At 45.7% G+C, this 17,014-nt stretch overlaps 1 protein-coding gene across 2 annotated transcripts in view; it reads right to left on the bottom strand.

Moving 5' to 3' along the window:
* SRCAP (Snf2 related CREBBP activator protein) overlaps positions 1–16,173 on the bottom strand; it is a 38,429-nt gene extending 22,256 nt beyond the window's left edge. Inside the window, exons 1-14 of one of the 2 annotated variants that reach the window (XM_083378466.1) lie at positions 15,945–16,173; positions 11,076–11,149; positions 9,007–9,257; positions 8,501–8,743; positions 7,392–7,577; positions 6,871–7,011; positions 5,899–6,112; positions 5,373–5,665; positions 4,856–4,946; positions 4,676–4,765; positions 3,892–4,047; positions 2,775–3,031; positions 2,516–2,693; positions 546–682 (exon numbers count right to left, since the gene is read on the bottom strand). In XM_083378466.1, the coding sequence (XP_083234592.1) occupies positions 546–682; positions 2,516–2,693; positions 2,775–3,031; positions 3,892–4,047; positions 4,676–4,765; positions 4,856–4,946; positions 5,373–5,665; positions 5,899–6,112; positions 6,871–7,011; positions 7,392–7,577; positions 8,501–8,743; positions 9,007–9,069 (2,049 nt within the window). In that variant the 5' untranslated portion in view covers positions 9,070–9,257; positions 11,076–11,149; positions 15,945–16,173. Of the gene's footprint in view, positions 1–545; positions 683–2,515; positions 2,694–2,774; positions 3,032–3,891; positions 4,048–4,675; positions 4,766–4,855; positions 4,947–5,372; positions 5,666–5,898; positions 6,113–6,870; positions 7,012–7,391; positions 7,578–8,500; positions 8,744–9,006; positions 9,258–11,075; positions 11,679–15,944 lie in introns of those variants that run through there. The other variant, XM_083378467.1, reaches the window with a different exon arrangement.
* Between the last annotated feature and the right edge of the window lie 841 nt (positions 16,174–17,014).

Below are 17,014 nucleotides of genomic sequence, written 5' to 3' on the forward strand. Positions count from 1 at the left end.
GATGGGTCGGACACGACTTCTCAGCTAACAACACCCTTCTTCTGGTAGAAACAGTTAAAACAAAATTGCTCCTCAAGTCAATGATCTGCAAGATTTGCATTCCTAAGTCCATCACCATAACACAACTCTGTGTACATTACCCACAAGGTCAAGTGTGCTTGCTCTTTCCAGAACCGTCGTGCACAGTTCTATGATGGCACTGAAGTCAGTGTCCAATCCCTTGCAATTAATTTTTTTTCTGCTTTTAACTAGTAGGAAACAGCATTAACGTGAACATTTCCTGTTTGTGCTACATTTAGTATGTGTATGTATGTAAATATATATATATACGTATGTGTGTGTGTATATATATATAGATAGATTAGATAGATGATATATAGATATATATAGATAGAGATAGAGATATATAGATATAGATAGATGATAGCTATATGAGAATACCAGATACTGGACACACAAGACCATGAAGCAGAAGGCAATCTTCTTATGCATAGCTGAAGAATAGGAAAGTTCAAAACCAGCTGCGAGTGGTTGACAACTCTCACCTGTCGCTTTAGCTTACGCTCCTTTTGCGCCCCGTAATATGTTAAAATCTTGAAACTGGGGCACCAGCGCTTGATTTCCATTTCCCAGTTGAGCATTACACTGGTGGGAACGATGATCAAGTGAGGACCCCAGCTGCCTGCAGGAGCAAACAAACATCGTACCCAGAGATGTTTATGTCTCTAAAGGCAAAAGTCACTTCTTCACCTTATTCTCCCACCCCAGTCGTACATGTCCCCTGGATACATTCAGTTCTACCACACAGATGGCAATACCATTGCAAGCAGATCTTACGAGAGAAAAAAAGCACTATCAAATCTTCTTCCCAGCTGTATTTACCAAGTGGGCTCTTTTCAGGCTACTGGATGAATAATCCTGTCGTGACTCTGTCCAGTGGCAGGTTCCATTTGAGCAATTTTGTGGCATTTGAAGGTCACTTAGGCTCATGCTGGGCTTTTTGAGTCAATTCAAGGCATACCATACTTTGGGAAGACCGTAACGCCACCTAGCAATGTTCTTTTGAATGAATCCCATGCGTTGTCTCTTAAAAGAAGTCAATAAGATTTTGGCAACTATTTCAACACAAGCTCGTTCCCCACTCTGGTTTTTAAGGGCTACTAAAGACTCTGGCATGCTAAGTGTCACTGAGATCATTAACACTTTTTTTGCAGAGGGAATTCCCCATCCACTAAAAAAAAGAGCCAGTGAGGAGAGCCTACCTAAGGAAACACATTTGGGTTGGATCAATTCAGCCATTTATTTATTCACATTTATTCACACTGTCCTCAACTTACCACCACCACTGAGCTCAAAATTTCTGTTGCTCAGTGAGACAGCGGAGTTTTGCTACATATTAGGCGCTTTCGTGCCACAATTGTTCAGTTAGAATCACCGCAGTTGTAAATTTAGTAACACGGTTAAGCGAATCGGGTTTCCCCATTGACTTTCATTGTCTGAAGGTCGCAAAAGGTTATTAAATGACCCTGGGCCCCTGGCAACCATTATAAATAGAGTCAGTTGCCAAGTGTCTGAATTTTGATCATGTGACGATGGGAATGCTGCAGCGGGGTCATGCGAAAGAGTCACATCACTTTTTTCAGCGCCACTGCAACTTCCAACAGCCACTAAATGAACTGTTGTCAGTTGAGGACTAGCTGCGTACCATAAATACGTCAAAACAAGTCATAGTAAAAAGATTTTTAAAAGAACACCACACTCAAAAGAGATGAGATCCGCAAGAGAGCCATCTCAAGATCTCACTGGACTCCTGAGAGCTGCAGGCCTCCCGATTACACACGGATGGTTGCTCCAAGTTATTAGATTAAACTAAGTACCTTGACCTTTTCAATTTGGATGTAGTTGGATGTGGCACGGAGGACCACTCTGATCGCCTTGACTGATGGTGTATACTGAGAAAGATGGGGTGTGTGCAACTCTGTTAGTATCCTGTATCTCTTGGCAGCTTCTGGTACCATCAACCGTTGTATTTTGTTATAGTTGCTGAGGGAGCTGTAGTCTGATTTCCTTTACTGCTCTGTGGTGGTTCTGCTTATATTTCACCAAGTACTATCACCAAGTGATACTGGGATACTTCTACCTGACCTACAGGAATTGTCCCGACAGGAATCAACAGATCTGTCCTTGTAATCGTGTTGTTGAATATATACTGCTCAAAAAAAATAAAGGGAACACTTAAAACAAAACAATGTACTGTATTTAATAGTAGGATGTCTTATCTTGTGTTCCCTTTATTTTTTTGAGCGTTATATTATTATGAACCACTGGGAGGGATTAATCACAGATCCAGTGTAACTAGCTTAGTTACTCTGCCAAGGGTCCAAGTGGACATTAGTACCCAATATGACTTAGGCCCAACATCAGCTGTGACTTTTTTCTTATGCGGAATCCATCTCCACTCCCTCATCTCCTTCCTGCCCAAATAACCAGAGCTCTCTACCAGCTATTTGCCCACCTTTTTCACAGGCCAGATGCGCCAACAAGGAAATTGTCTGGATCGTTTTACCAAGACCCATCTCATCAGCCAGGATGCCGTTGAGTTTCTTCTCATACATGGTAACCAGCCAATCAAGGCCAATGTGTTGGTATTCTCGCAGCGTCCCACGCAACAAATAGGGAATTGGTGTCTTCACCTGCAAGAGAGAATGGTTAATGTAATTTCTCTGCTTTATTTCACTCCCTCCCTAATTGGCTGACCCAACAAAATGACTCACTTGTGTGGTTGCCAAGGTGTAGCCTTTTGGCTGTAGGCTCTCTGCTGCTGCTGCAATGTCTGTGATCTCTTTTTTGGGCCCCGGAGCTGGAGCTGAATCATTGTCTCCCTCGCCGCCATTATCATCATCCTGCTTCAACAGGTACTCAACACCAAAATCTTCCTCCTGGATTACTGAAGCGCCTCTCCTTTCCTCCTCAAGGGCATCCTCTACCTCACTTTCCTCTTGCTCACTTTCTTCGATCTCTTCCGTGGAATCTGGAGGCAAAATCAGTAACGTCGAGATAAAGCCGTACTACATAATCCTGTTAACTACACACACAACACACACACACACACACACACACACACACACACGTACATACATACATACACACACATATATATATATACACACACACACGTGTGTGTGTATGGGACGTGGTGGCTCAGTGGGTTAGGACACTGAGCTTGTCAATCAGAAGGTCGGCAGTTTGGTGGGTCAAATCCCGAGTGCCGCGTAACAGAGCGCCTGTTACTCGTCCCAGCTTGCCAACCTAGCAGTTCGAAAACACGTAAAAAATGCAAGTAGAAAAATAGGGACCACTACGGTGGGAAGGTAACAGCGTTCCATGCACCTTTGGCGTCTAATCATGCCGGCCACATGACCACGGAGACGTCCTCGGACAAGCGCTGAGCACCGGCCCCTAGAGTTGGAAACGACTAGCACGCATGTGCGGGGGAACCTTTACCTTTACACACACACACACACACACACACACACTGCTTTTCTACGTAAGAAATCGCTCACGGCAGGCCCCAGTTTTCATTCGGAGAAATCCAACACATTGGTTTTAGACCAGCAGTTTTGCAAGGTATCAATTTGGAGAACCAGGGCGAAACGTCTGAACAGCTCAAAAATCCATCCAGCTTTTGATACCATGCAAAAACATTCATTTACAGCAGGGATGGCAAACTATTGCCCCTCCCCCCCAAAGACATTGTAAAACTTCAACTCTCAACAGTTCTAACCGGCAGATTATAGTAAAGTGCAATCCACATTGTCAAATGTTCAAGCCTGAAGCGCAGGAATACCTATAGCCGCATGTTACAGGGGCCGCTCCCTCTTCCTTCTATACCTGAGTGACTAGTGCTATTCTCCTCCTCCGATTCCTCCTCGTACTCTGAAGTGCTGGGCTCCAGTGCCTCAGATGAAGTGTCTGATGCTTCCACTTCAAAGTCTGAAGCATAAGCTCCAGCATATTTCTGCAGTAACTCCTCCATGGGCAGTTCACCTGTTAAAAAAGTCCAAAAGAAAACTTGTGTTAGGCCAACGGAACCTAAGGAGTTTGATTTCTCCAACCCCACCTGCTGCTTTACTTATGTTGAAGGGATCTCCCCTTTCTGGAGTGGTAAAGCTTTGAAATGACACATCAACTGTTAACTAGAGGTTAAGTCTTAACCCTGACTACCAAAGTCTAACTTAGGAGTAGATTCAGATGCTTTCTGTCCCTTTGGCACTGCATCACAGGTTCAAATTAGCCAATTTTTAAACTTTAGTCAGCAAAGTCATTTTTCCCACGCTTCCGAAGAGATTAAAGGGGGAAAAAGAGCCAATTTTTAAACTTTAGTCAGTAATTTTTCCCACGCTTCCGAAAGAGATTAAAGGAGAAAAAAAAAGTGTTTGCGACAACACTTTTTTTTTTGGGGGGGGGGGGGGAAGGAGGAGTACTCCAAGACAAACAGTACAGTGTTGGGGGCAGTTGCTTAAATGGGACCCTTTGTTGCTTGAACAAATTCTAGGAATGACGTTTCATAGATCCAGCAGACATTCAGAAATACTATTCAAACATAATTATTGTTCTGAAGGATTATGGAACCCAATCCCCGTTTGCTATCCCGAGTTGCAATCTCTCTTCGAACCTTCCTTGGCCAGATCATCCAGTTCCTTGCTGTGATCCACATTTCCTTCCAGCTTCTCTTCAGCATCTATCGTTTCCTCTACATCTTCAGCTGGGAGAGAAAGGATTTCCTATGTTATTGGATTGCAATCCTAACCCTCATCCCAATTCTCGCTGCGTTGACTCAAAACAGCACGCTTACCTTCCTCTTCATTGGCCGTAAACTCCTCATCCTCTTCGTCTGGTTTCCAAGGTTTCTTACTCCTCTGAGTAACAGGTTTGGGTTTCTCCTGCTAAGTAGAGGGGGAGGATAAGGCTTCAAGAGACAGACCGCAACGGGAAGCTCTTTGGGGCACAGGGACATGTAACAGTAGGACAGATTGTAATTGATGCTTCTTGGCAAATGTCAATTGTGGGAACCAGTTAAATAGTAGTAGCAGGACTTATATACCGCTTCAGTATTTTACAGCCCTAAGTGGTTTACAGAGTAGGTTTTCATTTTACCCACCTCGGAAGGATGGAAGGCTGAGTCAACCTTGAGCCTGGTGAGAATCGAACTGCTGGCAGTCAACAGAATTGGTCTGCCATACTGCAGGCTAACCACTGTGCCACCACAGCACAGTATGAGTTTTAAAACTGGAAGGTTGGATTCTTTTAATCCCAGCCTATAAATACAAAGCACCCTGAGTTCCCAGCTCAAGGTTTGACCTGAAGGATACCTTTAGTGTTTCAGAGGTCTGACTTTCCTCCTGCTCAACTTCCTCTTCGCTGTCACCCTCTTCTTCTTCATCGTCGTCATCGTCAGAGCTGGAGGCACCAGGATACACACTGAAGGAATTTTCTAAGATTTGGGATGGTAACGTCTGCAGTAGCTCCTCTAAAGGTAGCTCGCTTTCCTGCTTTAGCAGCTCAATCTCCCGCAGCTGCGTTTCGGAATCGTTCCCTTCTTGTTGCTCCTCAGCTTCAATTGTCTCTTCGTCATCTGACTCTTCATGCGGTTGAAAATCCCCATCTGTCAATGAGAAAAAGGATCAGCTGCAACGCCCCCCTTCAAGTCACAAAACCAATTCTAGAATTGTGGGTCGGGAGGGGAGAGTGAAATCCCACACGACACCCCTGGGAAACAAATACCATTTCTAACAAAGCCAATGTCTTTTTTAAGCGGGAAGGTGTAGTTTGAAATAGAAGCCGTACTAAATGGGTTAGGAATTGGCAAGCTCAAAGAACAGAGTTGAGGAAACTGACCATCTTCGATGAGCTGAGCAGGGGGAGTTGGACTGGAAGCAGTAGAGCCGGCATGGGAGCCACTGGTCTTGCTGGGAACTGGAAGAGTCTCATTGAGGCTCTGGGTTAGCAAGTCGGAATATTTCTCAGTCTGGCCCACTATAAAATCCAGCTGCAGATCCAGTGCTTTTTTCCGTTTTTCCTCCAGACGTGACTGCTGCTTGAATTGCACAACCTGAAGACGTTTTATTCGGTTTATATATGCTGCCCATCTCTCAGTTCGAGGCGAAATACCAAACTACAAACTACATCAAGAATCCAATCTCCAACTAAATTCATTCAAGTCCCACAATGCATTTTCAATAGCATTACGCATCATTATAGCCATCCTTTCCTCTGTAACCATGAGAATACAAAAATGGGCATGGCTTCTTTGCACAGTTCAAAAGCTTCTTGCTAATAAGAAGAGATTGGACAGCCATTTGTCTGAAATGTTATACGGGCTCCTGCTTGAGTAGGGGGTTGGACTAGAAGACCTCCAAGGTCCCTTCCAACTGTTATATAAAATATAAAAACAATGAATCCAATTTCCTTAGGACAATAGCTCCAGTGCAAATTTTAAAAGGGTAGGCCAGTGTAGTTTTGAACGGACTGAGACTACAAACTTATCTGACAATGGCAACTTACTGAGTGGCTATTCCCCCTATTCTGCCTTTCTCATGGAGTTGGCCTGTGGATAAAAATGAGGAGAAATCCCTCCATGCAAAACGTGCCTGGAGTTTTGGAGGGATATAACTATAATAACAGGCAAAAGTAACACTATGGTATAAAGGACCAGCTATTTCATGTGTACATTTTCAACACTTTTGATCAGACACATAAAATAATAAACTCAATGACATGGAAAATGGGCTGGCATGTACTTGCCTATATATTTAGGCTATCAAGATGTACAACACACTTTTCCTGACTCTGGACAAGGGCTTCACACACCTTCTCAACGTTGCTCCAGAACTGCTTGACCTCTTTGGCAATGGAGGAAGCAATGCGGCGCAACTTGGCTTGCTCCTCGCGTTTGGCTCGTTCTTCTTTCTGCTTCTGTTCCTCGTGGTGCCTGATCACCATGCGCACAACCTGTATGCCACAGGGGAGAAAGGCGACAGGTCCAAATGACCAAAATCCGTCACAGGTCGCCATGTTTTCCACTTTTATCCTGGACCCTATTTTAGGAAAGATTAGCTTGTGGGAAGTTTTATGGAGGGAAATCGTACAGCCATACTGTGCACTACCCAGTTGAAACAGCACCAATTACATCACTTAACTGCTAGGGTTATACAAAAGTCCAGAAATCCCACAGGAGCCATGAAACAGCTAAGCAGCAGCATCCCATTACATGGCATTTGCTTCTAAAAGGTATAAAGATGGGATTGGATGGATGGATGCAAACCTGCTGAAAAAGTCTGGAGACGGGGCAGTTTAAAGGCGAGATAAGTTTTAAAGATGCCAGCACCCACCTTCCTGGCAACACCCCTCTTCCAGCGACGTTCTTGAGCAAAGTCAGCAGAGAGCCATTGCATTTCCTCACAAAGATAATCCCAGTGCACTTTGGGCCGAATTGGCTCAGGCACCTTGGAAAGCCTTTTCAAAGACCAGAATCCTTCCTTCTTCATTTCTGCAATTCGATTCTCAATCTCTGCTTCCTAAAACAAGAGTATCCAGGGTCAGGTAGTTTGTTCACATGCTTCCTGAAAGGCTCAGGGCTATCCTGCTACCCTCAGGGCTACTCTACTATCTTAAGACTGCAAATGGGTTTTTTTTTTGAAAAAATTTTTTATTAGTTTTTATAGGGTTGGGGAAGGGGGTAAAGGGGTGGGAATTAGGGTTAGGGTACAGGGAAGGTTGGGGGGGTAAGGGTTGGGTTTTCCCCCAATAACATTCAATATTTGGCAAACAGCATATTGTCTGGGTAAATATATATAAATAAAAGTAATAAAGCTAACAACTGATAACAATAATCAATATAATAAATTATCATAAACAATACTAAGTTTTCAATGTATAGTATTTTTCTTACTCAAATAAACTCAAAATTCTGTATCACATTCCTTTCTCTCTTAATTCGTTTATCTAGCCATTGATAAAATTTATTCCAAGTTCTATAATAAACTGAATGCTCTCTCTTTAATCTCTAAAGTTAATCTATCCCTTTCTGCACAATCCAATATTTTTTTAATTAATACTTCTTCAGTCGGTAACTTTTCACTTTTCCAGTATTGAGCATACACAATTCTCGCTGCTGTTAATACATGTAATATTAGGTATCCACTCTCCTTGTCATAGTTGGGACCTATCATTCCTAACAAAAACCAATTCTGGTTTGAATTCTATTTGTTTTTTTTAATCACCTTCTCCAACCATTAAGTGTATCTTAAGCCAGAACCTTTGAGCTTTAGGACACGTCTACCAGGTATGATAATAAGTACCTGGTCTTTGCTTCCATTTCCAACGCACATCTGAAGTATTTTTTTAAACATTTTCGTTTAATCTCACTGACTGCAAATGCTTATGCCCAACATAAAAAAAAATGGCTCAAAGGGGTCCGACGGTTTGGACAAGAGCTTACATGCTTTGCTTGCTCAGCAATCTCTGCGTGTGTCTTGTCCCACATGCTCGCGGGATCAGGGGAGATGTACATCCCAGATGATACCAGGGCTCTGTTCTGCGACTTGGGACCGTCAAAACTTAGGTGACTGTCCAAAGAGGAGTCGTGGGCCAGATGTGGCGGCGAGATGCTCCCACTTGAGGAAGGTGAGCCTGAAGAGGCTGGCGACACTGGATTGCTCCCTGTCATTTTGTCTGATGTAGCCTGAAGCGCACGGTGTAATATGAAAGGCATGGAAGGAAGGAAGAGATCAACGGCAAGGATTATCACAGCGCCCTTAATCGTTAAAATACAGCAACTCCAGAAATAAAAGTCTCAGAGAAGAACTTCCCTTTGGTTTGCCTTGCCGCAAAGCTGCTCCCTACAACGTGTCTCCCATTATCTCAAACCATCGCTGAAAATCCACAGATACGACTCGGCTAATCCGGAGGGATTTGCACACGGGTGCTTCTCACCTCCAACTCTACCTGTGCGTGCAGCAGGTGTTGTTGTTGTTGTGGTGGTGGTGGTGGGGGAGGACTGGTCTGCATTTTAGTTCGCTCTTGCTCTTTGCCTCTCGTCCCAACAGTTTCAGCTGCGGTTGTAGTGCTGGCCTCCTGTTCCAGGGCATGCTGCGAACCGGCCTCATTCTGCTCAGCCAGCCACTGGGACGAGCCGTCCAGCTCCTGGGTTCCTTGGCAGCCCAGCCTGCGCCCGGGACTGCCTGACTCAGAATTAGCTGAAGAGAGTCATGAACAGAAATCAGCATTCATGACTGCAGCCAAATTGAAAATCTTTCAAAACTGATGCACGTATCCAAAAAGCTTCTTCTTTTTTTTAAAAAAAAGCACAATTCACCAATCAAAACAGGCTGACTTCTGCCAATAGCATTTTAACGCAATGGGGGGGGGAGAAATTGTAGGAAAAGGTCTTGAAAAGGGAATGCACTCTTTTTTTTTTTTTTGGAAGGCCAACTTCGTTGTCTGAGGATTATTCTAAATTTGAGAAAGTTTCTCTCTCCCAAAATATAGTTGAGCTTCTCTTTTCAGTTTTTATAGATGCACCCTTAAGAAATCTGTATTTGTTTCTTTATTTCATTTGGGTGCCTCTAAACATGTAACTGCTTTAAAAAATTAATGCTTACTATTACTATGCTGTTCCATAGTTCTGAAAATTGTAAGTTTTGTTCATAGCTTGCCATTTTCGCATCTCTGTATCTTTGCAAAAAAATAGCTGAATATATATAGTCCTCGACTTATGACAATTGGGACCAGAACTCCCGTTGCTAAGCAATGCAGTCATTAAGTGAACCACAGCTGATTTTACAACTTTTTTTGCCACAGTTCTTAAGCAAATCATGCAGTTCTTAAGCAAATCCAGGTTTCCTCATTGGTTTGCTTGTTGGAAGCCCCCTGAGAATTGTCATAAATGACAATCACATGACCTGATTCTAGGACGGGGTAGGCAATCTTAGCTCTTTTATGACTCGTGGACTTCAACTCCCAGAATTCCTGAGCCAGCATGGCTTAGCTTGGAAACCTCTCCCTTTCCCCTCAGTGTGGCTGGCTCAGGAATTCTGGGAGTTGAAGTCCACGAGTCATAAAAGAGCCAAGGTTGCCTACCTGTTTTAGGAGGACCAGTTGTAAGTCATTTTTTTTCACCACTGCCATAATTTTGAAATGTTGTTAGATGAATGGTCATCAGTTGAGAACTACCTATGCTATGATTTGAAATGTAATCGCAATGTAATGGAACACAAAAAGGGAATCTTGATACCACACCATCTTTTTCCAATAGAAATTTCCTAAAGAAAATTTCTGCTTCCCCACTACGAGGAAATGTGCAGTTCCAAATTTGAGGGTGCTCACAAGATGTCAATGTGTCTGTGAGTCAAGATTTATCAAATATATTTCCTGCCTTTTGACTGCAATAGTTCCTAGTATACTCTCCTGCGTATCACAGCAAGCAAAATCTAATACACATAGCCCTCAGCTTACCACTGTAACGGAGACCGGAATTTCTGTCGTATGTCGTGATGGTTGTGAGGCACCCCCATGACCAACTTCATTTCATAACATTTTTTGCAAGATTTGTTAAGCAACTTTGGTGGTTGTAAAGCAATCCCATTGGTTGTGAAGAGCATTTTTTTTTTGGCAGAAATTAGAAATACTGGTTTCCAGCAAAAAAATGTTGGAATTGGCAGTCACATGACTGCAGGACATTGCAAACGGGGGTAAATGTGGGCTAGTTACCAGGCACCCAAGATGCAATCGTGTGACAATAGGAAAAGAGGGAGGGTGGCCATCAGCAATTCAAATCTGGGCTGTACTGTTTGGTTTTTTTTTGGGGGGGGGGAGAGAATCGGTCATAACTTTGAATGGTCACTAAGTTATCAGTTGTAAGTTGAGGACTTATCCTATAGGTGATACAGAAACTAACTGCATCTAATTTTACTTTAGGAAGATATGGCAATTTCCTTCCTTCCTTAGCATTTTTACAAATGTTTCCATATTCGCAATATTTTTTTAAAAATTTTTTTACAAAATTTCAGCCTTACCTGTTTGAGCTGAGAATTCCACTTGCTTTTCAGACTGTACTTCCAGGGTTTCGCTTTCCAGGGGAAGACTACTCCTGAAAAAAAAAGGTCAATCCAAGGCAAAGAATACCAGGTTTTGCAAGCATTTATTCATTTCGCTGGAGTCTTGCTCTATTTTTTTTAAAATTCTCTTCAAAGCATTAGCGAAAGGCTGTCCATATTTCTCCACGACTGTAAGGCAGACAGCACAGGAATAGCTTGACTACAGGTTACGATGGAGATGTTTAATGTAAGCACCAGCTACCAAATCCAAGCCTATGTGAAAAGGCAAGAACCTGTTTGAGATGCTACTAAATGTTCCAGAGACAATCTGAAAGATGTTATCTTCCGCTCACAGCCACAAATCCCAGATGATCGAAGTCACCCATTTTCTCAAGGTCAATTTTTATCGTTTCATTCCCTATGCACGCACGCACCTTTGTCCCTGAAGCGTCAATACTCTGTAACTTGTATCGTTGTCTTGGCCTTTCTCTTTCTCTATTCCTTTGACAAATATATAAATCCTCTCAACCTGAAGCTTTCCTCTGAAACTGTACTATTCTCTATACATTTTCTGCTTTTCCACTCACTAATTCTTAAAAACAACCCAATATCCCTAAGCTCATGACATAATTTCTTTCACCAGTTACCTTGAAAACCTCTCACCTTTCTTGGACCTTGCTAACTCCATATCCTGGTTCAGTGCCTCAATCAGACTTTGTCCACCCACTTCCAAACCTGGTACTCTCTCATTTGTTACCTGCTGTGCCATTGTTAACACTCTTCTTTCAACATGTCCCAAAATGGATGTCACCTTATGGCAGCTACTTGCAGGAACATACGACTCCTCAGCTAACTTCCTCCCCTTTATGTGCAAACCAACCGGGCCTTCGCCCCACATAGCGAGCCTCATTGCATTGTATCTCCTGATTGCTATTCCCATCACCCCGTCCCTCCAATCTTTTAGTTCTTTTTTCCTTGTGAACAAGCCAGGGCTTTGCCTTTCAGTCATCAGGCCAGGACTTCCCTCATCGTGAACCTTCTGATCTGCAACACCAAACCGAGAACCTGGTGGTCTCGGCCTCAGTATCTCATTCAACCAATGCACGTTGGCAGACTTGCTTGCAAGCTCAAACATCCTTTTTCTCATCCCAATATTTAATGGCTCAAGCCTCTGCGCTGCCGATTTGGTTGCACACTCACCCATCACCATCAAGTTAATTCTTTCTTTTATTCCTGCCCGAAGTGACCTTGACATACGCCCATGTCCTGGCCCTACACCTGCAGTCCACCCGGAACTTGCTGGGGCTGCTATATAATCTCGTGTCCGTGGTCTTCCAAGCCATGCTTCTGGCAGCTCCTCCAGATGATGTCTTGCTACTTCACTGGCATTGATTTCTTGTGCCTCTTCCTTCCTCACTTTCGATTCCTGCCTGGCTACCTCTACCTGTTCCACTGCAGGCTTTTTCTTAATCTCCTCTAACTCAGGCAGCTGCTGGATTTTCACCATCCTCTTCTCTGCCTCTGACAAACAATACATTCTTTCCCGCCCAATTCGGTAACCCATGAAGACCACTGCTTTATTTGACCTCACGCTTACTCCAAAACGCCCCTGTTCAGCTGATCGGGTCTCCCTTTGTTCATACGGCCTCTTGCCCGTATGATCTTGTTTTGTTGGTCTCTTTTCCTCAGGCTTCCTTAAACCAGTTACAATTAATCCTGGAGCTACATGTGCCAACACTCCATTGTAGCCTCCCGCTGACCGAACGGTCCTACGTGGTGTTACTTGAATTGGTCCTTGTCGTAGCCCGGCCAAGCCTACAATTATTTTACCTTTCACTTTTTGACTTTCTTCTTCTTCGCCAGCCAGTTTACCTAATTCTTCAGTGAGCCTTATGCTCGTTTCTAATAAGGCTACTTGATTTAAGGACAAATCTTTTCTTTCCTGGCCAATTCTCACCAATTCTGCAACAAGCTCTTGGCTTAGTTTACCCTCTTGCGTATATAATCTGGATATCCCTTCTCTGGAGCCTACCCCTGCTCTCTCTTGAGTTCGTCCTTCCAATTCTGGACTCCAGGATAAAATCTTTTCTTGAGATGGCAATTTTTCTCCCACTGCATCTATGACAGCAATCTCTGCCTTTTCCTGAGATGGCCTCGGGCCTTTCGTTATTTCATTCTGATTAATTGCTAATGCCATCTCTAATTCTCCAGTTTCCACTTTATCAATCGTGCCAGCTGAAGCCAATTGTTCTTCTTCCTTCTCTTCTACTTGTTCTGCTAGCCTTTGTTCTGGTTGTGTCAAATCTCCAACTTTCTCTTCAATCATCTCTGATTCCATCTTTTCTTTACTTCTACTATCCTGAGTTTGCCCAGGCATTTCTTCCTGTATTCTACTTATACCCTCTGGTGCTTCTGTTACTTCTCCACCTACACCTTCCTCTGCAATCGACTCCTCTACAGTCTCTTCCTTTGCTTCTACACTTAGTGCCATGTCCTCCTCTCCCATCTGTATTTCATTAATGCCCATCAAATTTTCAACCTTAAGGTTAGCTACTGCCAATGATATATCATCTTCTGTTGTCACCTTGCCAACAGCCTCTCTCTCTGCTTCCATGGCGGCTAAATCTTTTTCGCCCCTTACTACTTCACTTGTCTCCACCGAATCCTCAATGTTATCTTCAACCGGTATCCTCACAACTTCTGTAGTCACTTTCCCAATTTTATCTTCCCCTCCCATTACCATCTCACTCGACTCTTGCAAATGTTCAGCTTCAGCCACCGTTAATGTCACAGCTCCCTCTGTACTTACGTTTTGTTCTCCCACCGGTTCCCTACTTTCTCCCCAACTTCCCTCAACTAACTTCTCCGTCTCTCCTTGATGCAGTGTTGTTGCTGCTGCTGCTGCATCTTTCTTTTCAGTTCCAATCTCTGCCTCCACCTGATCAACCTCGGTTTCTGGTGCTTTCCCAGCCTCTTCAACCTGTATTTGATTTGCTTCCGAAAGCCTGGCTTCCTCCTCCACCGTTGCATCCCTCTCTGCAGTCATCTCTCCAGCTTCCCTGAGATTTCCCAACACCTCCTCAGGTTTTCCTTGGGTTTCTACTGTCTCCGTTTCACGGGCCATTAAACTCTCTCTCTCTCTCTGATCTACTCCAGCTACTTCCTCATCCCCAGCTTTGCTGTACACCTTATTTTGCTCCATACCTAATCCTACAGATTCTTCAGTCTCTCTCTGATATACTGAGGTTGCATCTGCTGCTACCTCCTCTCCTTTAGTTATCTCTAAATTGCTGCCCTGACCAAATCTCGACAGGTCATTATCTTTTTGTATCTCTGTGGTTTCAACAACCTCTTCAGTCCCTCCCTCGGAATCTTTCTGGTCTAAAGCTAATACTTCAGCCGTCTCTTTCATGTTCTTCTCCTTTTCTTCAGCGTCCGCATGAACTTCTTCCTTCCTCTGATCCTGATTTGCCAAAACAACTTCTTCATCCTTTTCTAGAAAAAATCTACTCTCTTCAACCATCCCTTCTTCTTCATGCTCCTTTATCTTCCACTGATCTATCCCCCTTGGAGTTTTTTCCTCTTCTCCTGCAGAGGGGCTCACAAATAAACCGGTATCTTTCTGATCTGCTCCTCCCAATTCCTCAGATTCCTCTTCCTCTGCTTTACTTTTCAGCTCCCCAAGACTTGATTTCCTCCCCCTTTCTGTCATCTCCTCAGTATAATTTCCCTCCTCACCTAAGGCTGCTTCTCCTTCGGACGTATCAACTCTTCCTTGACTTAATTCACCCACGTCCCCCCAAATGTCCTGATCTTGCCCCTCTGACGCAGCTGCCCCTTTCTTATTTTGCTCCACTGTAGCCTCTTGATTTAGCCCCTCGTTTCCAGCACGATCCGCCTGATCTTCTTTCCGTCCCTCCTCAGGCTCCATGTTTCCTACGGCTCCCTTCCCTCTAGCTACTCTTGCTTCTCTCGCAAGCCTTTTCCACACGATTTGATGACACGCGACAACTAAGTTTCTCCACTCCAGTCCCAGCTTTAGTCAACTATCATCCCAAGCTCCCTCACACGCCTCTACCCTTAACCCACCACCCCCAACGCCTCTGCAATCCTTGCGATCCCTCCGGCCGGCAACCCTCAAGCTCTCCAAACTTGCGAACCCCCCCCCTTTATCCTCTTCGACCAGATTCGCCGAACGCCCAGATTGTACCGTAATCGCGTTTTCTAAACATGGCCCGCCGGCACTTTTCTTTCCTCAGCCTAAGTTCGCCACTGTTCGCTCCCTTCCCCCCCCCTCCTTCCTCACTTTAACCCTTTGTCCCCCTTGTCCCCGCCCACTTTCCCCCCCCTCGCCCCCCTCCCGACGCCTCAAACCCCTCCCACCCACGCGCCCGACCCTCCCGAGCCCCGTCCCCTCAGGATCCCCACCCGCCCCTCCCCCCCACGCACAGAGGAAGATGCGGCCGTTGGTTGGTTGGTTGGTCGGCCGGGTCCGCGGCGCGCGCAAAGACGACGAGCTGCCGTGGGGGGGGGAGGGGGCTGAGGAAGCGAAAAGAGAACGGCGACGGGCTTGAAGTAATAATAGGCCGGCAGCGGCCGTTGGCTGAAGAAGCGCGTGCGCTCTCTCATTGGCCTCCCGCTACTTCCCGCCCCACTACGGTCCGAGAGCGCGCCCTCTAGAGGTAGGGGGGGAAATAAACCAGCGGGGACGGGGAAAAAAAGGGGGCACGCGGACGCCCTTATTTGTTTCCTCACTTTTCCCTCCCGACTCGACGCACAGGCTCGCCCCGCTCCAGAGAGGTGGGTGTGAGCAAGAAGAGTAGAGACCCGGCCGGTCCGCCATCTTACCTGGGTGGGAGGGGGGAGGAGTGAGGAGGGAGGGGAGGTGCCTCCTGCCCCGCCTCCTCCTGCCGCCACCTCAGCCCCAGCGCCGCCGCCTCGGTTGGATAGAATCTGCCGCCATCCGTGGCTCCTTAGCCGCTCCCGGTCGGCTTTGTCCAGCGCGTGGCCCCCGCCGGTATTGCTCGGCACGTCGCTGACCCCTCCCACTCGGCTGCTAATCCCTAACCAGGCCCCGCCGAGGCAGACCCGACCCGCCGTGGCAAAATGGCGGCCGCCACCACCAAGCGCCAGGGCCAACCCCCTCCCTCCTCCCACCGCTCCCTCCGCCCGCCGGCCTCGGCATGGAAGTCTCGCGAGAATTAAAGCGACGCCAGGGGGAGAGACGCCGCGGCACGGGGGTGGGAAAGGATTCAACCGGAAGTTGATTCCTAGAGAGAGATTATTGGGGACGGAGGGAGACCTCGCGAAAGGCTGCGGCGAAGCTTTTTTGTAACCGTCAGACCGAGGCCAGGGAGCGGGAGTCTCAACGCACGGGGAAAGGGCGAGGCCATTGGGAGTGAAGGGCGCCCTCAGGAATGCTGGGAGTTGCAGTCTCTCCGTTCTCCCCTCTGGAAGCATGAAAACAGGAGCCAGGGCGCCTTGTCCTAGCTCAGGGGTCGGCAACCTCGGCTCTTTTATGACTCGTGGACTTCAACTCCCAGAATTCCTGAGCCAGCTATGCTGGCTCAGGAATTCTGGGAGTTGAAGTCCACGAGTCATAAAAGAGCCGAGGTTGCCGACCCCTGTCCTAGCTATTCGCTGAGCAGGCTGGCGCGACCATTCAAATTTCCCCAACGTAGGTGCTTGTGTGTATGAGGTTTTAGGTTTACACACGTGTACCCGTGGCCTTTACTGTGCGATTGCCCCTATTTACATGAATTTAAAACAGATTTTAAAGCCAGCTGGCAAAAAAAGGACCCATGTATCTCAATGTTGCAAAAACGTTAGAGCGCATCGTTTTGACAGGAACTGTTAATTTAGGTCAGGGGTCTTGAAACTTGGCCCTTTTATGACTTGTGGACTTCAACTCCCAGAAT

The sequence above is a fragment of the Vipera ursinii genome (genome assembly GCF_947247035.1).
Source record: "Vipera ursinii genome assembly, chromosome: Z".
In the NCBI taxonomy this organism is placed as follows: domain Eukaryota; kingdom Metazoa; phylum Chordata; class Lepidosauria; order Squamata; family Viperidae; genus Vipera; species Vipera ursinii.